The sequence below is a fragment of the Hevea brasiliensis genome, chromosome 5 (assembly GCF_030052815.1).
Source record: "Hevea brasiliensis isolate MT/VB/25A 57/8 chromosome 5, ASM3005281v1, whole genome shotgun sequence".
In the NCBI taxonomy this organism is placed as follows: domain Eukaryota; kingdom Viridiplantae; phylum Streptophyta; class Magnoliopsida; order Malpighiales; family Euphorbiaceae; genus Hevea; species Hevea brasiliensis.
Genome location: NC_079497.1, coordinates 20,619,303 through 20,638,157, shown reverse-complemented (window position 1 = coordinate 20,638,157; position 18,855 = coordinate 20,619,303). Strand labels below are relative to the sequence as shown.

At 36.9% G+C, this 18,855-nt stretch overlaps 1 protein-coding gene across 1 annotated transcript; it reads left to right on the top strand.

Moving 5' to 3' along the window:
* The first annotated feature begins 5,354 nt into the window (after positions 1-5,354).
* On the top strand, positions 5,355-5,768 carry LOC110663284 (uncharacterized). The gene has a single exon (XM_021822544.2). It carries the CDS (start codon positions 5,355-5,357, stop codon positions 5,766-5,768), a length of 414 nt encoding a protein of 137 aa, XP_021678236.2.
* Positions 5,769-18,855: the final 13,087 nt, after the last annotated feature.

Below are 18,855 nucleotides of genomic sequence, written 5' to 3'. Positions count from 1 at the left end.
ATGGAGTTTCTAGAATGTTCTTGCGACGTGTCAGAAAAGCTGGCGAATCCCGCTAACTGATGCGCCGCTTGGAACACTGTGAGCATTAAATGCTCAGACGAGTATAAATAGGGGATAGGTCAGCCAGTTGCTCCCTTATGTCATTTTCAGCATCTCATGAGCAATTCCAAAATTCTCTCATTTCTTCGAGTTCTTTCGACACCAATCACACTCTGGTAAGGGTTTTGATCTTTCTTTTAGTTAAATTTTCTCTTTTATTTGAAAATGAGCGGCACTGAGGGTCAGAGAGCGACGAGCCTCCCTTCCGTTCATATCTCATGGTCGTCAGATGAGGTTGAAGTGGTTGGACAAAGTGGGTGATCTGAACTTCCTACAAGTTTCAGCCCGTGGTCAAGCAGCACCCTCAAGACGAACGCATTCCTCAGGGAGAGAAAGCCTTCCCGTGGATGAGCTGTCGTCAATCCTTCAAGAAACCGATCTGCAGACGATTAGCCAAGAATACAACCTTCAGACCGATTCATACGAGCTTATCAGATGCCATGGCGATCTCCGAGCTAATCATTTCTTTGAAGAAAATGATATGATCATGATATACGAAGAGCAATTAAAAGCCGGGCTACGGTTCCCTCTTGATGAATTCTTCAAGGAAGTTCTGAAATTTCACCAAGTGTGTATAGCCCAAGTACATCCGAACTCATGGCGGATCCTGGTAGCCTTCAGAGGCCTCTGCCGAGCTAAGGGACTCAATCCTACAGCGAAGGTGTTCACCGAGCTACATAGGCTAACTCGTCGAAAGGACAATGAGTACTGGTTCTTTCAGGCGAAACCACATTGTGGGCTCTTTACCGACTTGCCCTCTTCACTGAAGAATTGGAAGGATCACTTCTTTATTCTGAGGAGTAAGATTCTGAATGGTTTTGAGGGTTTTCCGTGTAGCTAGCTGCATCTGGGCCCATCACTTCCGAAACACATCACCTTGAACAGGGAAGAGGGCTCCATGGTAATGGAGTTAAAGGATCAGGTGGCCAATCAGAAGTTCTCCTGTCTAGATGTGGTGACGGCTGAACTGCATCATTAGATGATGCAGCTGGTTACCGGGGAAGAACGCAGGCTTCAGCTCTCTAACCTCGACTTTGGTATTTACTATACCTCTGATCTCTGAGCCTTAGCGAACTCACTGACTTTTCTTTGTGCAGGTATGGCGAGCGGCGAGGCTTCCAAAGAGAGCCGAAAGCAGAAGAGTGAGGTCTCTAGGAAAGTGCGGGAAATGAAGCATGCTGAAGCCTCACAGACGCCAAGGCGCGATCCAAGGGAGATGCAGGGAGGCTCATCCCGACCCTCTGGACCGCCGATCCTTGAAGTAGAAGTGGTTCGGTCTCCTCCTCCACAAGAAGAACCGCCACCTCCAATGGTTACTCTGAGTGCGAAAGGGGGTCCTTCCCAACCTCCTACAAGGACCCTTTCCTGCGACGCACAATTCCTGATTCACTCCCTGGAGAAGAACCGAACTGTTCGAGAGAATCCGGGTTTGGCTAAGGTTTTAGGGGCCTCCATCTACCTTCAGAAGGATGAGAATAGGCTGACCTCGAACAGTCTCGACGATATCCTGACCCAAACTATGAGCCTGAGTGTGGAGAGTTTGGTGAACCAACATATCATCCTGGAAAAGGCTCATCATTTAAAGCAGGAGATCCAGAAGGTGGGTCAGGAAGCGGCTTCCGCCCGAGCTCAACTTTCATCCGCCCGAGAATATATTGCTGAAATTGAGGGGCAGATGAAATTCTACGAGGACAAATTGGCCGAGCAGGCTCATGTTCTTGAAGAAGCTCGGGCGCTTCGAGCAGCTGATGTCGCGCGCCTCACTGAAGAACTCAGAGCAAAAGAAGAAGAGGCAGTGACGAGGGAGGCGGGTGCTTATGTGAATGCCCATAAGGACCTTTTAGCCGAGCTCAAGAAGCATTATCCCAAGGAGGACTTTTCTTGGATGGTGGACCTGGCTCCCTAAGACGAAGAGGATAGCGAGGAGGAGGCTGAGGGTGATAGAGAGGGTGAACAAAATGTAGAACAGGCTGGGGGTGATCCTCCAGCAGAATGACTTGTACATATTCTTATTTTGAAATGAAGTTCTTTCTTTTGTCCAATGACTTGATGAGATCGAAAAGTATCTAAGTTGTATAAGCGCCTGATTGTCTGAACATATTATAACAACTTGAAAGCGATTATTAATTTGTGTGAGAGATCGGTAAAACATTATAAGCATGAGATCGGCCTAAACCGAGAACAAACATCGAGCGGAACTTAAGATTATTAAAATTGAAAACCTGATTTGAACACTTAAGATCGGAAGCACCATTAAGCCGGATTAAAACCTTAACTTTATTAAACAACTATTTACAATATTTATGAACGGGAGATTGGATGGCATGAAGACTAATGTTGGTTCGATTTCGTTTGACAAGAGATCGGAAATGTGATTGACTGGTAAGGAGACTTGGTGTCGGTTTGATCCCTATGAAGAAAGATCGAAAATGAACTGAACAACAATGGAGACTGGGTGCTTGGAATCGATTTCAAAGTCTATTGATTTCAGGGATCGACCAAAATATGGTGTCAACACTTATCCGAATTTTCTTAGCAAAATTTTTAATAAGAATATTTTAAGAGATCGAGAGAGAGTCCTTTCCCGAAATCTTTTTAATCAAAATTTTAATATTACTAACACCTAAATACCGAGATTCATAACATGTGAGTCGAAAATCCTCCTCATTCATTGCAAATCTTTAGGAACCCAAATAACACCTCTTTAGAATTAGAATCCCGATTCAAAGTGGAAAAAATTAGATAAAATACGTAACAAATCAAATAAACACCAATTCACAGTAGGGTCATCCTATGTACCTGTGTTCTTGGGAAACCCAAAATGGTGAGATATTAAATGCTCCTTTTATCAATAATAAGGACTGATATTGTGACTTCAGACACCCCCCCCCCCCCCAAAATATCAATCGTAAGTTATTAAGAGTACAACGTTAAATTTGCCGACCCTCGTTAAGAGACGAGGTGGGGTGCCTAACACCCTCCCCACCCATGAACGGACTCCGAACTTAGAATCTTTGTTTCGGAAGTGGTTTTTATTTTCAGTAATGATTTCCTTTAATTTCCCTTAAAATTGAAGTGGCGACTCCTCACTTTTTTCACTTCGATGAGAATCGTCCGGCGACCGCAAAACCCTTACAACAGTGTGAAATCTAAAATTTTAGAATTATTTACATAATTAGAATTCCCTTTAAGTTTCCAGATTCACTTTCTTTAATTCTCAAAAGTTATTCGTCTTAGCTTAGAATTTACTCTCTTATAATTTTTGGTAGTTTAAATAGTTAAGATTGCTGTGTATTTTAGTACTTATGCCTATAACTCCTCGCGGGAATGATACTCTACTCATCACTTTATTACTTGTCAGTGATCCGTGCACTTGTGGTGGTTATAAAACTAGCAAATAAGTTTTTGGAGCCGTTGTCAAGGAGTTTAGTAATATTAGATGATAGGCAATTTAGCTAATTTAAACATTTATTTCTTTTATTACTTTAGTTTGACTTTTTCTTCTTTCAAGTACAGAAATTAGTACGTGACCAGAACAACCAAACCTGAAGAAGAATTACTAGAATTGGATCCAGAAATAGATAAGACTCTGAGAACCATCAGGAGAGGAAGAAGAAATCAAGAGCCAGAACCTGAACCTGAAGCTATAGAAAGTCCAGTTATGGCTGATAATAACAATAATAGGCAAAGATCTCTCAGGGACTATGGAGCCCCTAATATTCAAGGATACCAGTCCAGCATCACCAGGCCTATAATTGAGGCCAATAATTTTGAACTTAAACCAGCATGACTCGACATAATGCAACAAACTCAATTTGGAGGCTCACCTATGGAGGATCCACACTATCACCTACAGTGCTTTCTTGCTCTATGCGATACCTTCAAGATGAATAGAGTCTCTGATGAAGCCATTCGACTCTGAGCATTCCCATTCTCATTAAGAGATAAAGCAAAAAAGTGGCTACTCTCTCAACCAGCTGGTACTTTCACTAATTGGGAAGGTCTTTCACAAGCCTTCTTAGCAAGGTACTTCCCACCTGTAAAAATCGCAAAATTAAGGCTATAACTGAACACCTTCAAGCAAAAAGAAGGAGAATCACTCTATAATGCATGGTAGAGATACAAAGACCTTCAAAGGGAATATCCCCACCATGGTATAGAAGATTGGCTCCTTGTCCAGAATTTTTACAATGGTTTGCTACCATCCACAAGGAGTTCAGTTGCTTCAGCAGCAGGAGGAGACCTTCTGGAGAAAACAGTGGCTAAAGCTTTGGAATTATTGGAAAGGATTGCGTACCATAACTTTAAGTTGCCAAATGAAAGGGGAGATGCAAGAAGAAAAGCACAGATCCTGGAATTGGATGCCCTCGGCATGATTAACGCTCAATTTGATAAACTCACCAAAAGACTTGATAAAATGCAGGCCAATGTATTAGGAGCAAGTAACCAATTATGTGATAGCTATGGAGGAGATCATACAACTTTAGAATGCAGTCTTTACAGCAAGCCTTCCACAGAGCATCGGAACTATGTGAACAATGGAGGGAACTTCAACCAGATGTAGGTTAATAACCCATATTCTAACACATATAATCTTAGATGGAGGAAACATCCAAACTTCTCATGGTCGAACTCACAGAATTCTCAGAACCAACCCATAAACAAACAGCAAGGATATAGGCCACCATTACCAGGTTTCCAAAACAGAGGACAAAATTTAATGCAGCAACAACCACCACTCCCTCAACCTCAACAGGCAGAATCAAAGTTGACTATGGAGACCATGATAGAGAGCTTCTTAGCAGCACAGCAACAACAAAATGAGATGATCAAGCAACTAGCTTCCAGAGTGGATCAAGCTGAGGAAAGCAAATAAGAGGAGGAAAAGAAGAAAAAGAAACTGTTAGAACCTTACCAGCCCCCCTTACCTTTTCCTCAAAGATTTCAGAAAGCTAAATTGGACAAGCAATTTGAGAAATGTTTAGAGGTTTTACAGAAGCTCTACATCAATATTCTTTTTACAGAAGCGTTATCTCAGATGCCCTTCTATACAAAATTTCTAAAGGAAATCCTTTCCAAAAAAAAGGAGACTAGAGGATTATGAGATGGTTGCTCTAACAGAAGAATGTAGTGCCATCCTACAGAACAAGCTGCCTTCAAAATTAAAAGATCCTGGAAGCTTCTCCATACCATGCTAGATTGGTAATATAAATATTGACAAAGCCCTCCATGACCTTAGAGCTAGCGTAAACTTAATGCCCTTATCTATATGTCAAAAGCTGAATGTGGGAGAGCTGATACTAACTACCATCTCCTTGCAATTAACAGACAGATCTGTCAAGTACCTGGTTGGCATCCTAGAAAACATCCTTGTTAAGGTGGAAAAATTTTTCATTCCAGTAGATATTATTATCTTGGAGATGGAGGAAGATGTCCAAATTCCTATAGTATTAGGAAGACCCTTTTTGGCAATTGCTGGAGCAATTATAGATGTCAAAAATGGGCATCTAACTCTCAAAGTGAGAGATGAAAAGGTAAAATTCAACATGTTCCAAGCAATGAAGCAAAAGTCTAAACCTAATGAATGTTTAAGGGTTGACATCATAGACAAGCTAGTGGAGGAAGATTTTAAAAGAGATATCCTGGAGACCCTCTTGAAGCTTGTATAGTGCATGGCCACACAGTGGAGAATGAGAACAAGGAAATTGTAGCATATACAGAACTCTTGAGGTAAATCCACCTTTACCTTTGGCCCAAGCACTTCTGGTAGAAAATCTGCAAGAAGACCAACCCAAGAACAGCCTTCAAGAAGAAATAAAACTGGTAGAATTAAAACCTCTTCCTTCTACACTAAGGTATGCATTCTTGGACTCTAATTCTAAACATCATATTATTTTAAATGCCAATCTGAATTCTAGAGAAGAAGAAAAACTCTTAGAGAAACTTAGGACCTATAGCAAGTCTATAAGGTATACCATAGAAGACCTCAAGGGAATCAACCCTTCCATTTGTATACATAGAATACTTATGGAAGAAAACAGTAAACCCACCATTGAACACCAAAAGAGACTAAACCCTAACATGAAAGAGATAGTGAAAAAAGAAATTTTAAAACTATTTGATGCAAGTATTATATATCCAATATCTGATAGCAAATGGGTTAGTCCGGTGCATATAGTGCCTAAGAAGAGTGGGATAACTGTGGTGAAAAATGATAATAATAAATTGATCCCTACTAGGGTAGTCACTAGTTGGTGAATGTGCATTGATTATAGAAAATTAAATAATGCCACCAGGAAAGACCATTTTCCTCTTCTATTTATAAATCAAATGTTAGAGACGCTAGCCAAACATTCATATTTCTATTATCTAGATGGGCATTCTAGATTCTTCCAAATTCCCATTCACCCTAAGGACCAAGAGAAGACCAAATTCACTTGCCCTTATGGAACATTTGCATATAGAAGAATGTCTTTTGGTCTTTGTAATGCCCTCGTAACTTTTTAAAAATGCATGATGACCATTTTTTCTGATTATATTGAAAATGTAATGGAAGTTTTTATGGATGAATTTTCTGTCTATGGAATCATCTTTGATGAATGCTTAACTAACCTATCTAAAGTGTTTTAAAGATGTGAAGAATCAAATATAGTTCTTAATTAGGAAAAATATCATTTCATAGTAAAAGAGGGCATAGTCCTTGGGCACCTAGTTTCAGAAAGAGGGATAGAATTGGACAAGGCAAAGATAGAGATCATTGAAAAAATGCCACCACCTTTATCAGTTAAAGAAGTGCAAAGCTTTTTAGCGCATGCAGGCTTCTACAGAAGATTCATTAAGGAGTTTCTTTTTAAATAGTTAAGCCATTAACTAATTTTCTAAATCAAAATGTTCCCTTTGACTTTGATGAAAGTTGCCTTGTTGCCTTTTGCAAGATAAAAGAAGCCCTTATCTCAGCACCAATAATACAACCACCAGATTAGGAGCTGCCATTCGAAATAATGTGCAATGCAAGTGATTATACAGTAGGGGCAGTGCTTGGACAAAGAAAGGACAAGAAAGTTTATGCCATCTACTATGCCAATAAAAAACTTGATGATACACAAGTGAACTATGCACCCACAGAAAAAGAATTTTTAGCTATTGTGCTTGCAGTTAACAAGTTCATATCTTACTTGGTTAGCTCCAAAGTTGTCATCTACATAGACCATGCTGCCATTAGGTACCTCCTAAACAAGAAAGAAGCAAAACAAGGTTGATCTGGTAGATTCTAATTCTATAGGAATTCAACCTTGAAATCAATGATAGAAAAGGGATCGAAAATGTGGTAGCAGACCACCTCTCCAGGCTCAGGCGGAAAGAACATGGGAATAGCTTCGATGATTTGCCAATTGATGATTTCTTTCTAGATGAGAACTTATTTGCAATCTCTCAAGCCCCTTGTTATGCTGACATTGTTAATTACCTTGTGTGTGGGGTTTTGCCATCCCAAATGTCCTACTAGCAAAGGAAGAAATTCTTGCATGATGTGAGATACTACATATGGGAGGAACCTCTGCTGTACAAGAGAAGTTATGATGGCCTGATAAGAAGATGCATACCAGAGGAGGAAGTAAATAGTATTCTGTAACTTTGCCACTCATCACCTTATGGAGGACATCTTAGCACAACAAAAATAGTAGCTAAAATTTTACAAGCAGGGTTTCTACTAGCCAAATCTATTCAAAGATGTGCGATCCTTTGTGCTAACATGTAATTAATGCCAAAGAATAAGAAATGTTTCAAGGAAGAGTGAAATGCCACTGCACAGTATACTTGAAATAAAGCTTTGGAAACAAGTATATTTGGTTGATGTCGAATATGTATTAAAATGGGTGGAAGCAATAGCCACACCAACAAATGATGCCAGAGTGGTAACCAAATTCCTCAAGAAGTAGATCTTCACAAGATGCGGCACCCCAAGGACAATCATCAGTGATGGAGGAAGTCACTTTTGTAATTAGCAATTTGAGACATTATTAAAGAAATATTGAGTCACTCACAAAGTGACAACACCTTATCACCCTCAAACTAATGGCCAAGTGAAAGTTTCAAATAGGGAACTGAAGCAAATCCTTGAGAAAATGGTCAATCACTCAAGGAAGGATTGGTGTTTAAAATTAGATAATGCATTGTGGGCCTACCACACTGCATACAAAACTCTTATTGGAACAACTCCCTTTCGTTTGGTTTTTGGGAAATCATGCCACCTCCTAGTCGAGCTTGAACACAAGGCCTATTGGGCAATTCAAACCCTGAACTTTGACTTGAAAGCTGTTGGAGAAAAGAGACTTCTATAGCTCTATGAACTGGATGAAATTAGACAAGATGCCTATGAGAATGCCAAGATCTTCAAGGACAGGACCAAAATATGGCACAACAGGCGCATAACCAGGAAAAAAATCAAGGAAGGAGACCTTGTCCTCTGTTCAACTCAAGGCTAAAGCTCTTCCTAGGAAAGTTGCAGTCAAGATGGTCCAAACCCTTTAAGGTCACTCAAATCTTCTTGCATGGAGCAGTAGAAGTATGGAGCGAACCTCCGGTGCCTTCAAGGTTAATGGGCAGAGATTGAAGCCATACTTCTCAGGAGACACAATTGAGAAAGGATTCACACAATCCTATAACAATCCTCCAACCCGAGCATAAAGCTAAAAGACAGTCGAGCTAACGACTATAAACAAGTGCTACTTGGGAGGTAACCCAAGATTTTTAATTTTTTCTTTACAATTTAATTCCCTTTTTTATGTTATTTCTCTTTTTATAGGCACCTCACTCTTTGCATTGCACATAGGATAAGAGGAATGTAAAAGGGGAGAGGAGATCACCAAGTCTAATCCACGCAAGAAAGAAAATCACAAAATAGGGGAGTATTTTTGTTGCTAACTCCTATTTGCATTTAGCTCTTTCACATAAAAACAAGTTAGCATAACCTTCTGGGGAGTTCAAATAAGAAAATACCTTTTGAGAACACAGCAAATTTTGCCCAGAAAGTTACACGGGTCAGGCCGTGTAATGGTACACGCCTCGTGTAACATTCTGGACCTAGAAAGCTCATGGATATAGGCACTCCAGAAAGTTACACAGGTCACCACGTGTGAAGACACACAGCTCGTATAACCAAAAAACTCAAAAAAAGGGTTGAGACAACCTGGGGCAAAACTTACACAGGCCTCTTTTTCTCATTACATGGCCTCGTGTAAGGAGAGAAACTCAGGAAAACATAGGCAAAAAGTTACACGGGGTACCCCTTGTAACAATATATGACCTGTGTACCTACTCAAAAATAGAACAAGAGAAATAAAAAGTTACACGAGTTAGGACGTGTAGTGATACACGGGCCCGTGTAAAACATCGTAAAAAGTGCACCGAAGAGGTGAAAAAAAGCTTTCAAATGCCATCTTCGCCCTTTTAAATGCCCTCTAACCATTACCCACCCCTTCAACTCCTATAAATTCCCCTCTTTCTAAAAGATATCCTCACAAGTCTTCCTTTCCATCTTGATTCCCCTCTTTAAACCCTAAAAACCTCTTCATTCTTCCCTTTTTCATGGCACCAATAAAGAGAGTTATAGGTAGAGTTGGCTCATCATCACGAGGAGGCCGTGATTCACCATCCCCACCCTTTCAACCTCTACCCCAATGCCCAAAAACTCATCGAACTCCACCACAAGGACCACAACCACAATCTCCACAACCCCAACAACCATCAAAACCTGAATTCTCCATCGCCTAGCCCTTCCATAACACTGAGTACTGAGATTTATGTGCCCAACTTAATCACCACAAGATTTCATCCACCAAGTACATGGACACTACCCTATTGGAGAGATTAGGGTTGAAAGCGGAGGTAAACATCCTTCTTGATAGCATTGGGTGGACCTGTTTTACCCAATTATGCTACCCCACCTATAGGGACACCACTTTGGAGTTCCTAGGGAGTTTCCAGGCCACCCTTTGGGCCACTAACAGAGGTGATAGGGGGAGGATCACATTCTGCCTCTTAAGAGTTAATCGTGTCCTGAACATGGACGAGTTTAATGTCATTTTTAGCTTTGATAGTAGTAGACACTAAAAAATTCTGCAAAACATGATGGTCTACAACAATATTGAGTTTTGGCAATCTATTATGCTAAACTCAGAAATTTACAATTCCAGCAGATCCAAATCTAGTGGGTTGGCCAGCCCTGCTCTGCATTACATGCACCGATTCACTGCCCACACCATCATGGGGGTGGCGACAGTTTAGGCATTATAAACACTAATAAACTATTCTTTTTATGGCGCATGGTGGCTAGACAGTGTTGCAGCATAGGCTATTTCCTCTGCAACCACTTTCAAAGGATATCCCACAAAGCCACGAGGAACATCGTAGGGGGTGGCATGATCATAGCAATTGCCTTCCCCTTTGGGTTTGTGCCTGCCCATGTCCACTTACGCCCCATCATTGGTGCCTCTCGGATCTACCAGACCATTTGTATCTCCATGGGGATATGCAGGCAAGTGAGAGACCAGTGCCTTTTAATTGATGCAGCAGGGAATGTCATCCCTCAAGTAGTACCGGGAGGGAGAAAAAGAGGTGAATCCTCTAGTGCAGCACAATAGTAACACAACAGGAGGAACCAAACCCTATCTTACAAGAATCCCCACCCAGAACTCCTCCACCCCCTGCAGACCCCATGCTTACTTTCCTTCAGAGGATAAAGGCCACATTTGATGCTCGGATGCAGGTATTAGAGACCACTATTGAGAACTAGTTTCACAAAGTGGAAGATAGTCTCTAAGAAGCCCATAACAAGTTGGACATGATTTTAGAGCATCCTGATGCAGACCCCCCTCCTCACCCTTTGAGAGTTTTTAGTCATAGGACCATAAATTAGGCCATTTTGGTATATTGTACTGGCATAGGCCTTAATTCTGGCATCTAGGTCCTGATTGTTAGTCTTTTTGTTCTGCTTACATATACTATCTATCTTAATAAATTACATGCTCTTTTCCATACATCTTTAATGTTGTTTACTTTTGCTTATTCTGTTTGCCATTGAGGACAATGCCAATATTGAGTTTGGGGGTGCAATTATGCATTTATACATTCACACATTATATTTTATTATATTGCTTAATTATATCCATATTATACTTGTGTATCAAAAATCCAAAAAATTTTTGCAAATTTTGAAAATTCTGGACTTTTTTAAAAGGCTTTTAACTTAGAATTATAATCAAAACTTTGATGAGTGCATAATTGGACTCCCTGGGATTGAGGAATGAATGTATCTGGATAGGAAAAAAGGCTTCAATATGATATTTGTGAAAAGCTAAATCACCTAATTGGAGTTAAACTAGTTAAACCCTTTCATAACTATTAATCTGTCACACTAAACTTGCAAAATTAGGAGAAAATTTTTAAAATAGAAGCAAACCCAAAAATTCCTCACCAGCTCTAGAACATGTCTCTTGGACCTATCAAGGTGAAATCCTTGCTTATGATTGATAAAAAGATGATTAATGCATTCTTTGACATAGCTTAATTAAGCCTTAGCCACCCTTAGTCACAATATATCCCCTGCACCCAACTTGAAGCTATATTTTTACCTATATGATTTTCTTTATTTACCCATAATTATTGACCTAACCCCTAGCCTAAACACTTACCTCACCCTTTTGAGGAAGCCTAATGCATAGAGGATAGGCATATTAAGTGCAAAAGAAAATACGAGGAGAGGGTGTAAAACTCAAGAAGAGTGCAAGTGTGCAATTAAAATCAAAGAAAAATTTGCCTTTCTAACCCAGCAAAAGCAATGAGTTTGGGGGGAGGACAAAAGGGACATAAAAAAAAGAGAGAGAGAGAGAGAGAGAGAGAAGTCCCAAGATAAGAATCATAGAAGCATACTTGGCACTATAAAAACTTAGAAGTCCTCCTCTCTATGCAAAACCAGTAGTATAAACTTGATATACTTAGTATTTTATGCATAGATGCTATCCTCATATTTGCACTCCTTAAAACCTTTCATTAGTAACCAAATCATTATCCCTTAATCCAATTACAACTCTTTTAAAGACCTTTTGATCTTCTGAAATTTGTAGGGTATATTAGTAAAGATAGGAAATTGAGATATGCCTATGGAGTTGAAATTAAATCATACCACAATCATCATCAATAGAGGCAACTTGGGGGAGTAAGTATTTCTTAAGTCTACCCTAATAAAATAGGTTATGTGTGACTTATTAATGGCCTTGCATATAGGAATAATTAGTTAAAGCACTATGAAGGGGGTGAGGCTCTAAACAGCCAGCTGTTGAGTTCTTTATGCCTTGAAAGAGGGAAATTGGTATAAAGGATGGCAGGAGTTCAATTGTATGCATATTGAAATTTTGGTTATGTTTCTAAGTTTCCCCTAAAAAGTATTTCAAAAAGAGTTTTGATTTACTTGAGGACAAATAAAAGTTTGAGTTTGAGGGTATTTGATACGCTTGTATTATATAGATGTTTTTAAGCATAATTGTATAATATTTCATGGCATTTAGATAGGTAATTGCATGTATATTTGATAATTACATTAGTTTTTGTAAATTTCACTGATCCACACTAAAATCTATATTTTCTGTATATTTTTAGGTGTTCTGAAGAAAATTTAAGGCATAAGAACAAAGAAGGAAGCTTGGAAGAACTTAAGACGCAAGGCAAGTTACTGACACACTTTACACGGGTCATGTAAATACATCCCCAGTCCCGTGTAACTTCCTACCTGGCAAAACTTAAAGAAGTGAAGAGAAAGCCATAGTACATGGGCCATGTAACTTAGGCCATGTAACCTTCAGAAACCCGTGTAACTTCTGCTGCCAAGGCTTGAAGAAGTAAATGGAGCATGCAAAAGTACACGGGCAGTGTAAGTTGACCTGTGTCAGCCTTTAAGGCTCGTGTAACTTACTACTCCCCATCCGAAAAGAGACCATTAGCTCCAGAAATTTACACGCCCCAGGCCATGTAGTGACACACGGGCTATGTACTATATTTTAGCGACTTTCTAAATCCAATTTCAACTCCTATTTTAGCACACCAATTAGACTTCTAATTCCCGTAGGAGTTTAAAACTTAACCCTAGGACACTTAATATAAATAGAGGCCAATAAAAAACATAGAGGAGGAGAGTTTGGAGATATTGCTAAATACACACACACACAAAGGGAAGAGTTTTGAGAGAAATCTTCCAGAGGAACCCTAGTCGTCTTAAAGAAGATCACATCAGTGCCAAGGACAGACTTCTCAGCCAAAGTTTCACAAGTTCACAGCTGCAGAATCCTCCCTCGGTTCTTTTGTTTTTAGTCTTCAGATTGGTTTTATGAGCTTTCACTTTTATTACATTATGTTTGTTAAACTCACCATGAGTGAGTAATTCGTAAAATTTTGGAATTTAGAAAATAGCATTCTTAACTTTTGTTATGGACATATATTGAGTTTTATTTAATGGAATTGAGTTTTGTTCTTTGATTCAATCTCTTGTGTTCTTAATGCATGCTATGTGTTAGTACCCACCTAGTTATGGTCTAAGATACTAATTAAAGAACTGAGAGGTGAAGATTAGTATTGGACAATCAAGATTTTGAACCTAGAAAATCTGACTTAGAGATAAGCTAATAACCTTTGTGGAGCTCCAAAATTAATCATAGATCTCAAAGGGTTTTGATTAGGACTAATCACCGACCAAAGTATGGTTTGACTCTAATTGAAATACGTATTAGATACCTTGAGAGAGGATCTAGGATACCTTAGGATTAATTTCCATCAAAGAAACAAACACTAAATCCATTAATAAAGTAAGATTAAAAATATAAAAAAGTTAAGGTGTGAAATCTAAAATTCCTAAATTATTCACATAATTAGAATTCCCTTTAAGTTTTCAGATTCACTTTCTTTAATTCTCAAAAGTTATCTGTCTTAATTTAGAATTTACTCTCTTACAATTTTTTGGTAGTTTAAACAGTTAAGATTGTTGTGTAATTTAATTCTTATGCCTATAACTCTTCGTGGGAACGATACTCTACTCATCACTTTATTATTTGTTAGCGATCCGTGCACTTACGGTGGTTGTAAACTAGCAAACATGATGGTTATGGGGATGGTAGTTGTTGGGAGGTTTTAGTTGTCGAGGGTTGAATAAAGAGGAAGAGATTAAGTAATAAAAAGAAGAAATGGTTCTTTTATTTGATGCCATTAATGGCATGGGGAAACGTGATTCGCAGTGATTAGAAGTTTATGGGAAATTAGAGAGTTGCTAAGATAAGATCATTTTAAATTTTAAATTTCCAAAAGAAGTATAGGAAATACTGGAGAATCATTTACAAATTTGAACAGCATGGAGATAAGCAAATTTTAGTATCTTGATTAATTGTCCACCTAAAATAGCTTTATCAGCCAGTCTAGTGTTGGGGGCAATTATTTGCATTAAATGATTAATTTTATTTATTAATTATTTTTAGGCTTAAAGATTAATTAAATTAATTTTTTTTTAAATTAATTTGATTAATTTTATTTTATTAATTTGATTAATCAATGGCTTATGGTGATTATTAAGTAAAAATCTAGGGAAGTTATCAAGTGGTTAGCTGAGAGAGAGGTTAGTAGAGATTATTACCAATTCTGGGAATTACGAGGTAGTGGGCTAGTAACTAACAACATTGGCAGAACGTGAAAGTAGTCTCCAGATTCTTCCTAAGGTACCTATAGGAGAATTATAAATATTAGACAAGCAGCAATATTTACGGTCCCAACAACTCAATTCAACAACACAAATCAGACTCTAACAATCTTTTATCTTTACTTTATATGTCTTTCATTTTCCAATTGTCGTTTTTAATTTTCAAATCCTTGTATTTATTATTTAAGCAATTAAATTAGTCCTTTTTCATTTAATTATCTGTGAAATTGATAAAACTGTGCACAATAGAGTCAATTCCCACAATCATTTGATTCTAAAAGTCATAGCATAAATTAGGTAATAACACTCTGCAACTGGCACGCCCACAAACCGTACGCTGTAAGATAGTCGAGATTCTTTTTTAAGGAAACAAAACGCATGAGATGACATTAGTGGTGGGATGTGTTCTTCATGAAAGGACTCCCTATTTCCTAATTAAATTTCCAATATTCATTAAGTTATTTTAAAAAAATTATTAAATAATACTAGAAAATAAATAAAATGTATTTAGTTTTATAAATTATTTAAAACTTTTATTGAAATTTAAAATTAGCTTAGTTAACTTTATTTATTATTATTTATTATAAAAATATTTTTAATTAAATTAAAAATAATCTTAATATATTTAATATATGATGATTTAACTAACATAAAATAATTGTAATGCCCTAAACAAAATTTAATAAATAAATAATTTATTTTTTTAATTATTTTATTGTTATTTACTATTCAAATATATTTCTATAAATTATTAAAAAAAGTTTTAAAAGTAAATTTTAATTGTTGATTTTGGATTGCCATTATATTAGAGATTCATTGTCAAATTATTTTAATGATATATTTTATTGGGAATAACTTATATATATAATGATATTTTAAGTATATTAGAAATTTAAAAATTTAAATTATAATATACTTTATAACCTTGTATTATTAAATTACTAAGTAGGGAGACATCTTAAAGATTATATTAGCTAAGTAATGTTTTATTAGATGGAATAATTGGAAATTTCTTTAGCTAATTTGGATAAAGTTAAATTTAATTGTAATATTATTATGATTAGTATTAATAAGTGCAGAATAGGGGGACTGCTTAGTTCTATTAATTTGATTAGTATTACCAGTATAGGAAATAAACTATAAGTTGATATGAAAGAGCTGTATAGATATTTTCAAAGTTTAATAATAATAATAATAATAATAATAATAATAATAATAATAATAATAATAATAATATCACAGCAGCCAATCAAAATTTGAGAACAAAACGAACTCACCAATCAAAACTCTCTCCACCTCCCCACCATTCACGTCACAGCTCCTTTCCCTTCCCACTTTCTCCTTCTCGTTTTAGCAACTTCGGCCAGCCTTTAACGCCCACCATGCAACTAGCTAACATGAACTGCTCCAAGTGTTGTTTAGGTGACGGAAACGACGAGCACGGGTAGCTCCATGATGGGTCTAGCGAAGGGAAGTGAACCGCGGGTTTGAAAACTACCGGCCACCGTTCAGCTACTGCTTGACCTTAATACAACCCTCATTCAAAGTACCTCAGTCCAAGGAAGTATTTAGTAGCTTTCCCTACCAGTTTTAATAGGGCCTTTGGCGAAGGTGAGAGGAGAGAGGAAATGGGTGGGTGGTGAGCTTTTTGGTCATTTTCTTGGCGATCCAATGATCGGATCGGCGATCCAATCATCGGATCGGCGATCCGAGAGTACCGTTGAACTCAGTGTAATGAAACCTTCGAGATGGGATCAACTTTGTTCCAATTAGACACCATTTAGAAAAGGCAATCATCGGACGATCTAGATCGCTCAATAAAATTTTCAAGCCTTTTATATTCTCGTAAATTAAAATAATTATATGATAATTATTAACAATTTATGAGTTTTATTTAGGTGTGATTGGATCAGCAATAGCTCACTAATATTTGAAACTGAGTTTTCGATCCAGTCTGGATGCTCGGCGGTCCGTCCCAAAATAGTTAATATTACAATAGATTCTAGCATTTTCAAACATTCTAGATTTGCTCTAGGTAGCAAAATTTGCAAAGGTAGTCCCTAACTCAAATATAGCTAGTTAAATCTGTAAAATATTATTGGTCAAAAAAAATTAAGTAAAATAAATTTAATTAATAAAAGGACGATGTAGAGGAGCTCCAGAAATATTTTTATAATTTTTGAAGTATTGAAAATAATTGTTTGGATTATAGAGAAGTTAGAGATTCGAGCTGGAGTTGGATGATTGGACCTAAATTAGGTTTCTTATAGGCCTTGATGGGCTTTGTAATTATTGTTGTGGATCTGAAGTCTTGTGTGTTATGTTTGTTTGAGTTTTCTTGTAGGGGGTTAGATCTAATTATAGGGGAGATTTTGCTAAAATTTCAGCAAAACCTTAGGATTTAATTATTATTTCTTAGATTTAATTTAATTATTTTGTCAATCCGTTAATTGAGGTTAGTGTGCCTGTTTAAGTGAGTGGGTCGACCATCTTTTTTCTCTAGCCGAAGGAATATTTTATAATTTTTGAAGTGTTAGAAATAATTGTTTGGATTGTAAATGAGTTAGGGATCCGAATTAGAATTGGATGATTGGATCTAAATTAGGTTTCTTATAGGCCTTGGATGGGCTTTGTGATTGTTGTCGTGGACCTGAAGCCTTGTGTGTTGTGTTTGTTTGAGTTTTCTTGCTGGGGGTTAGGTCTAATTATAGAAGAGGCTTTGCCAAAATTTCAGTAAAACCTTAAAATTTAATTATTGTTTCTTAGATTTAATTTAATTATTTTGTCAATCCGTTGATAGAGGTCAGTGTGCCTATTTAGGTGAGTGGGCCAACTGCCTTCTTTTCTCTAGCTGAACTAGTTGCAGATGGGTCAATCAGTTTGTGAGTTAGATATTAGTTATTTTTGTAATTTTAATATTATTTATTTATATTGGCATGTTCATGCATTTAATATGCATACAATTAGCTTATATATATTCTTCTTGTTGCATATTTAATTATTATAATTATTTATGTTTGCCGCCCTGAGGATAATTTTGAGCTGTGTATTTTATATATACATGGTATATGATGGATATGGATTGAACAGATAGTCACGGTTTGAGCTAGTCTCGCTGGAAGCCGAACCTTATGGATATGGAAAGTTGGGGTGAGGTAGCTTCACACATAAATTTAAGTAAAAGTCCGGCTTGAGTTAAGCTCACTGGTGGGATTTGGATTAAGAAAGCTATATAGAAAATCAACTCCCATATTTATGTATTGACATGATACACTGAGTGTGTGTTTTGCTCCAAATTGTCTTATCATGTGAATAATAGATGAATTATTTATTATATATGATGGATGTACATTTCATAGTAGGATTACTCTAATTTTAGGTAGTTATAGAAATTGCATCTATAATCAATATCTAAACTCTCTAAGTCGAATGTCCATTCCTATTCAAATATTTTTCCCAGGTTGTAGAAGGAGCAAGTTTATTTTTGGGTCTAACATGCATTTTTCTTCGCAGATTGTAGTATTTCTTAGTTAATAGTTTTTAATGTGTTTTTTATTTATTTATCTATTTACTTAATTATTAAACCTCGTTGTAACACCAATGCATAAATATATTGTATTAATTAATGAAAATTAATAGTATTAAATGATTTGTGCATGCTGGGTATTAGGGTTGAATTAAGCTCTCCTAGTTATGGATTTATGTTAGTTATTGGGTTGATTAGCCCAAATTAATTTATAATACTTTATTTCATTTTGTTTTGCTTGTTGAGCCTTGAAATTGAGCCTAGTCATGGTTTCAGAAGCAGTAAGGCTTATTACAAGTTTCGAAAACTTTATGCTAGCCTAAGTCCTAGTGTCAATCCAGCCCATAGAGTTGGGTCGTGAAAATAATTGTACAAATAAATTTTATAATAAAATAATTATTAAGAAATAAGAAATATATATTTTGCGTGTAAAAAAATATATATAATTATCAAATTAGATTAATTAGTTGTGAGTTTCAAGAACTCATAAAGTTTT

Coding starts and splice junctions, on each gene's coding strand:
- LOC110663284 (XM_021822544.2), top strand. CDS start 5,355: ATGCCCTTATCTATATGTCAAAAGCTGAATGTGGGAGAGCTGATACTA.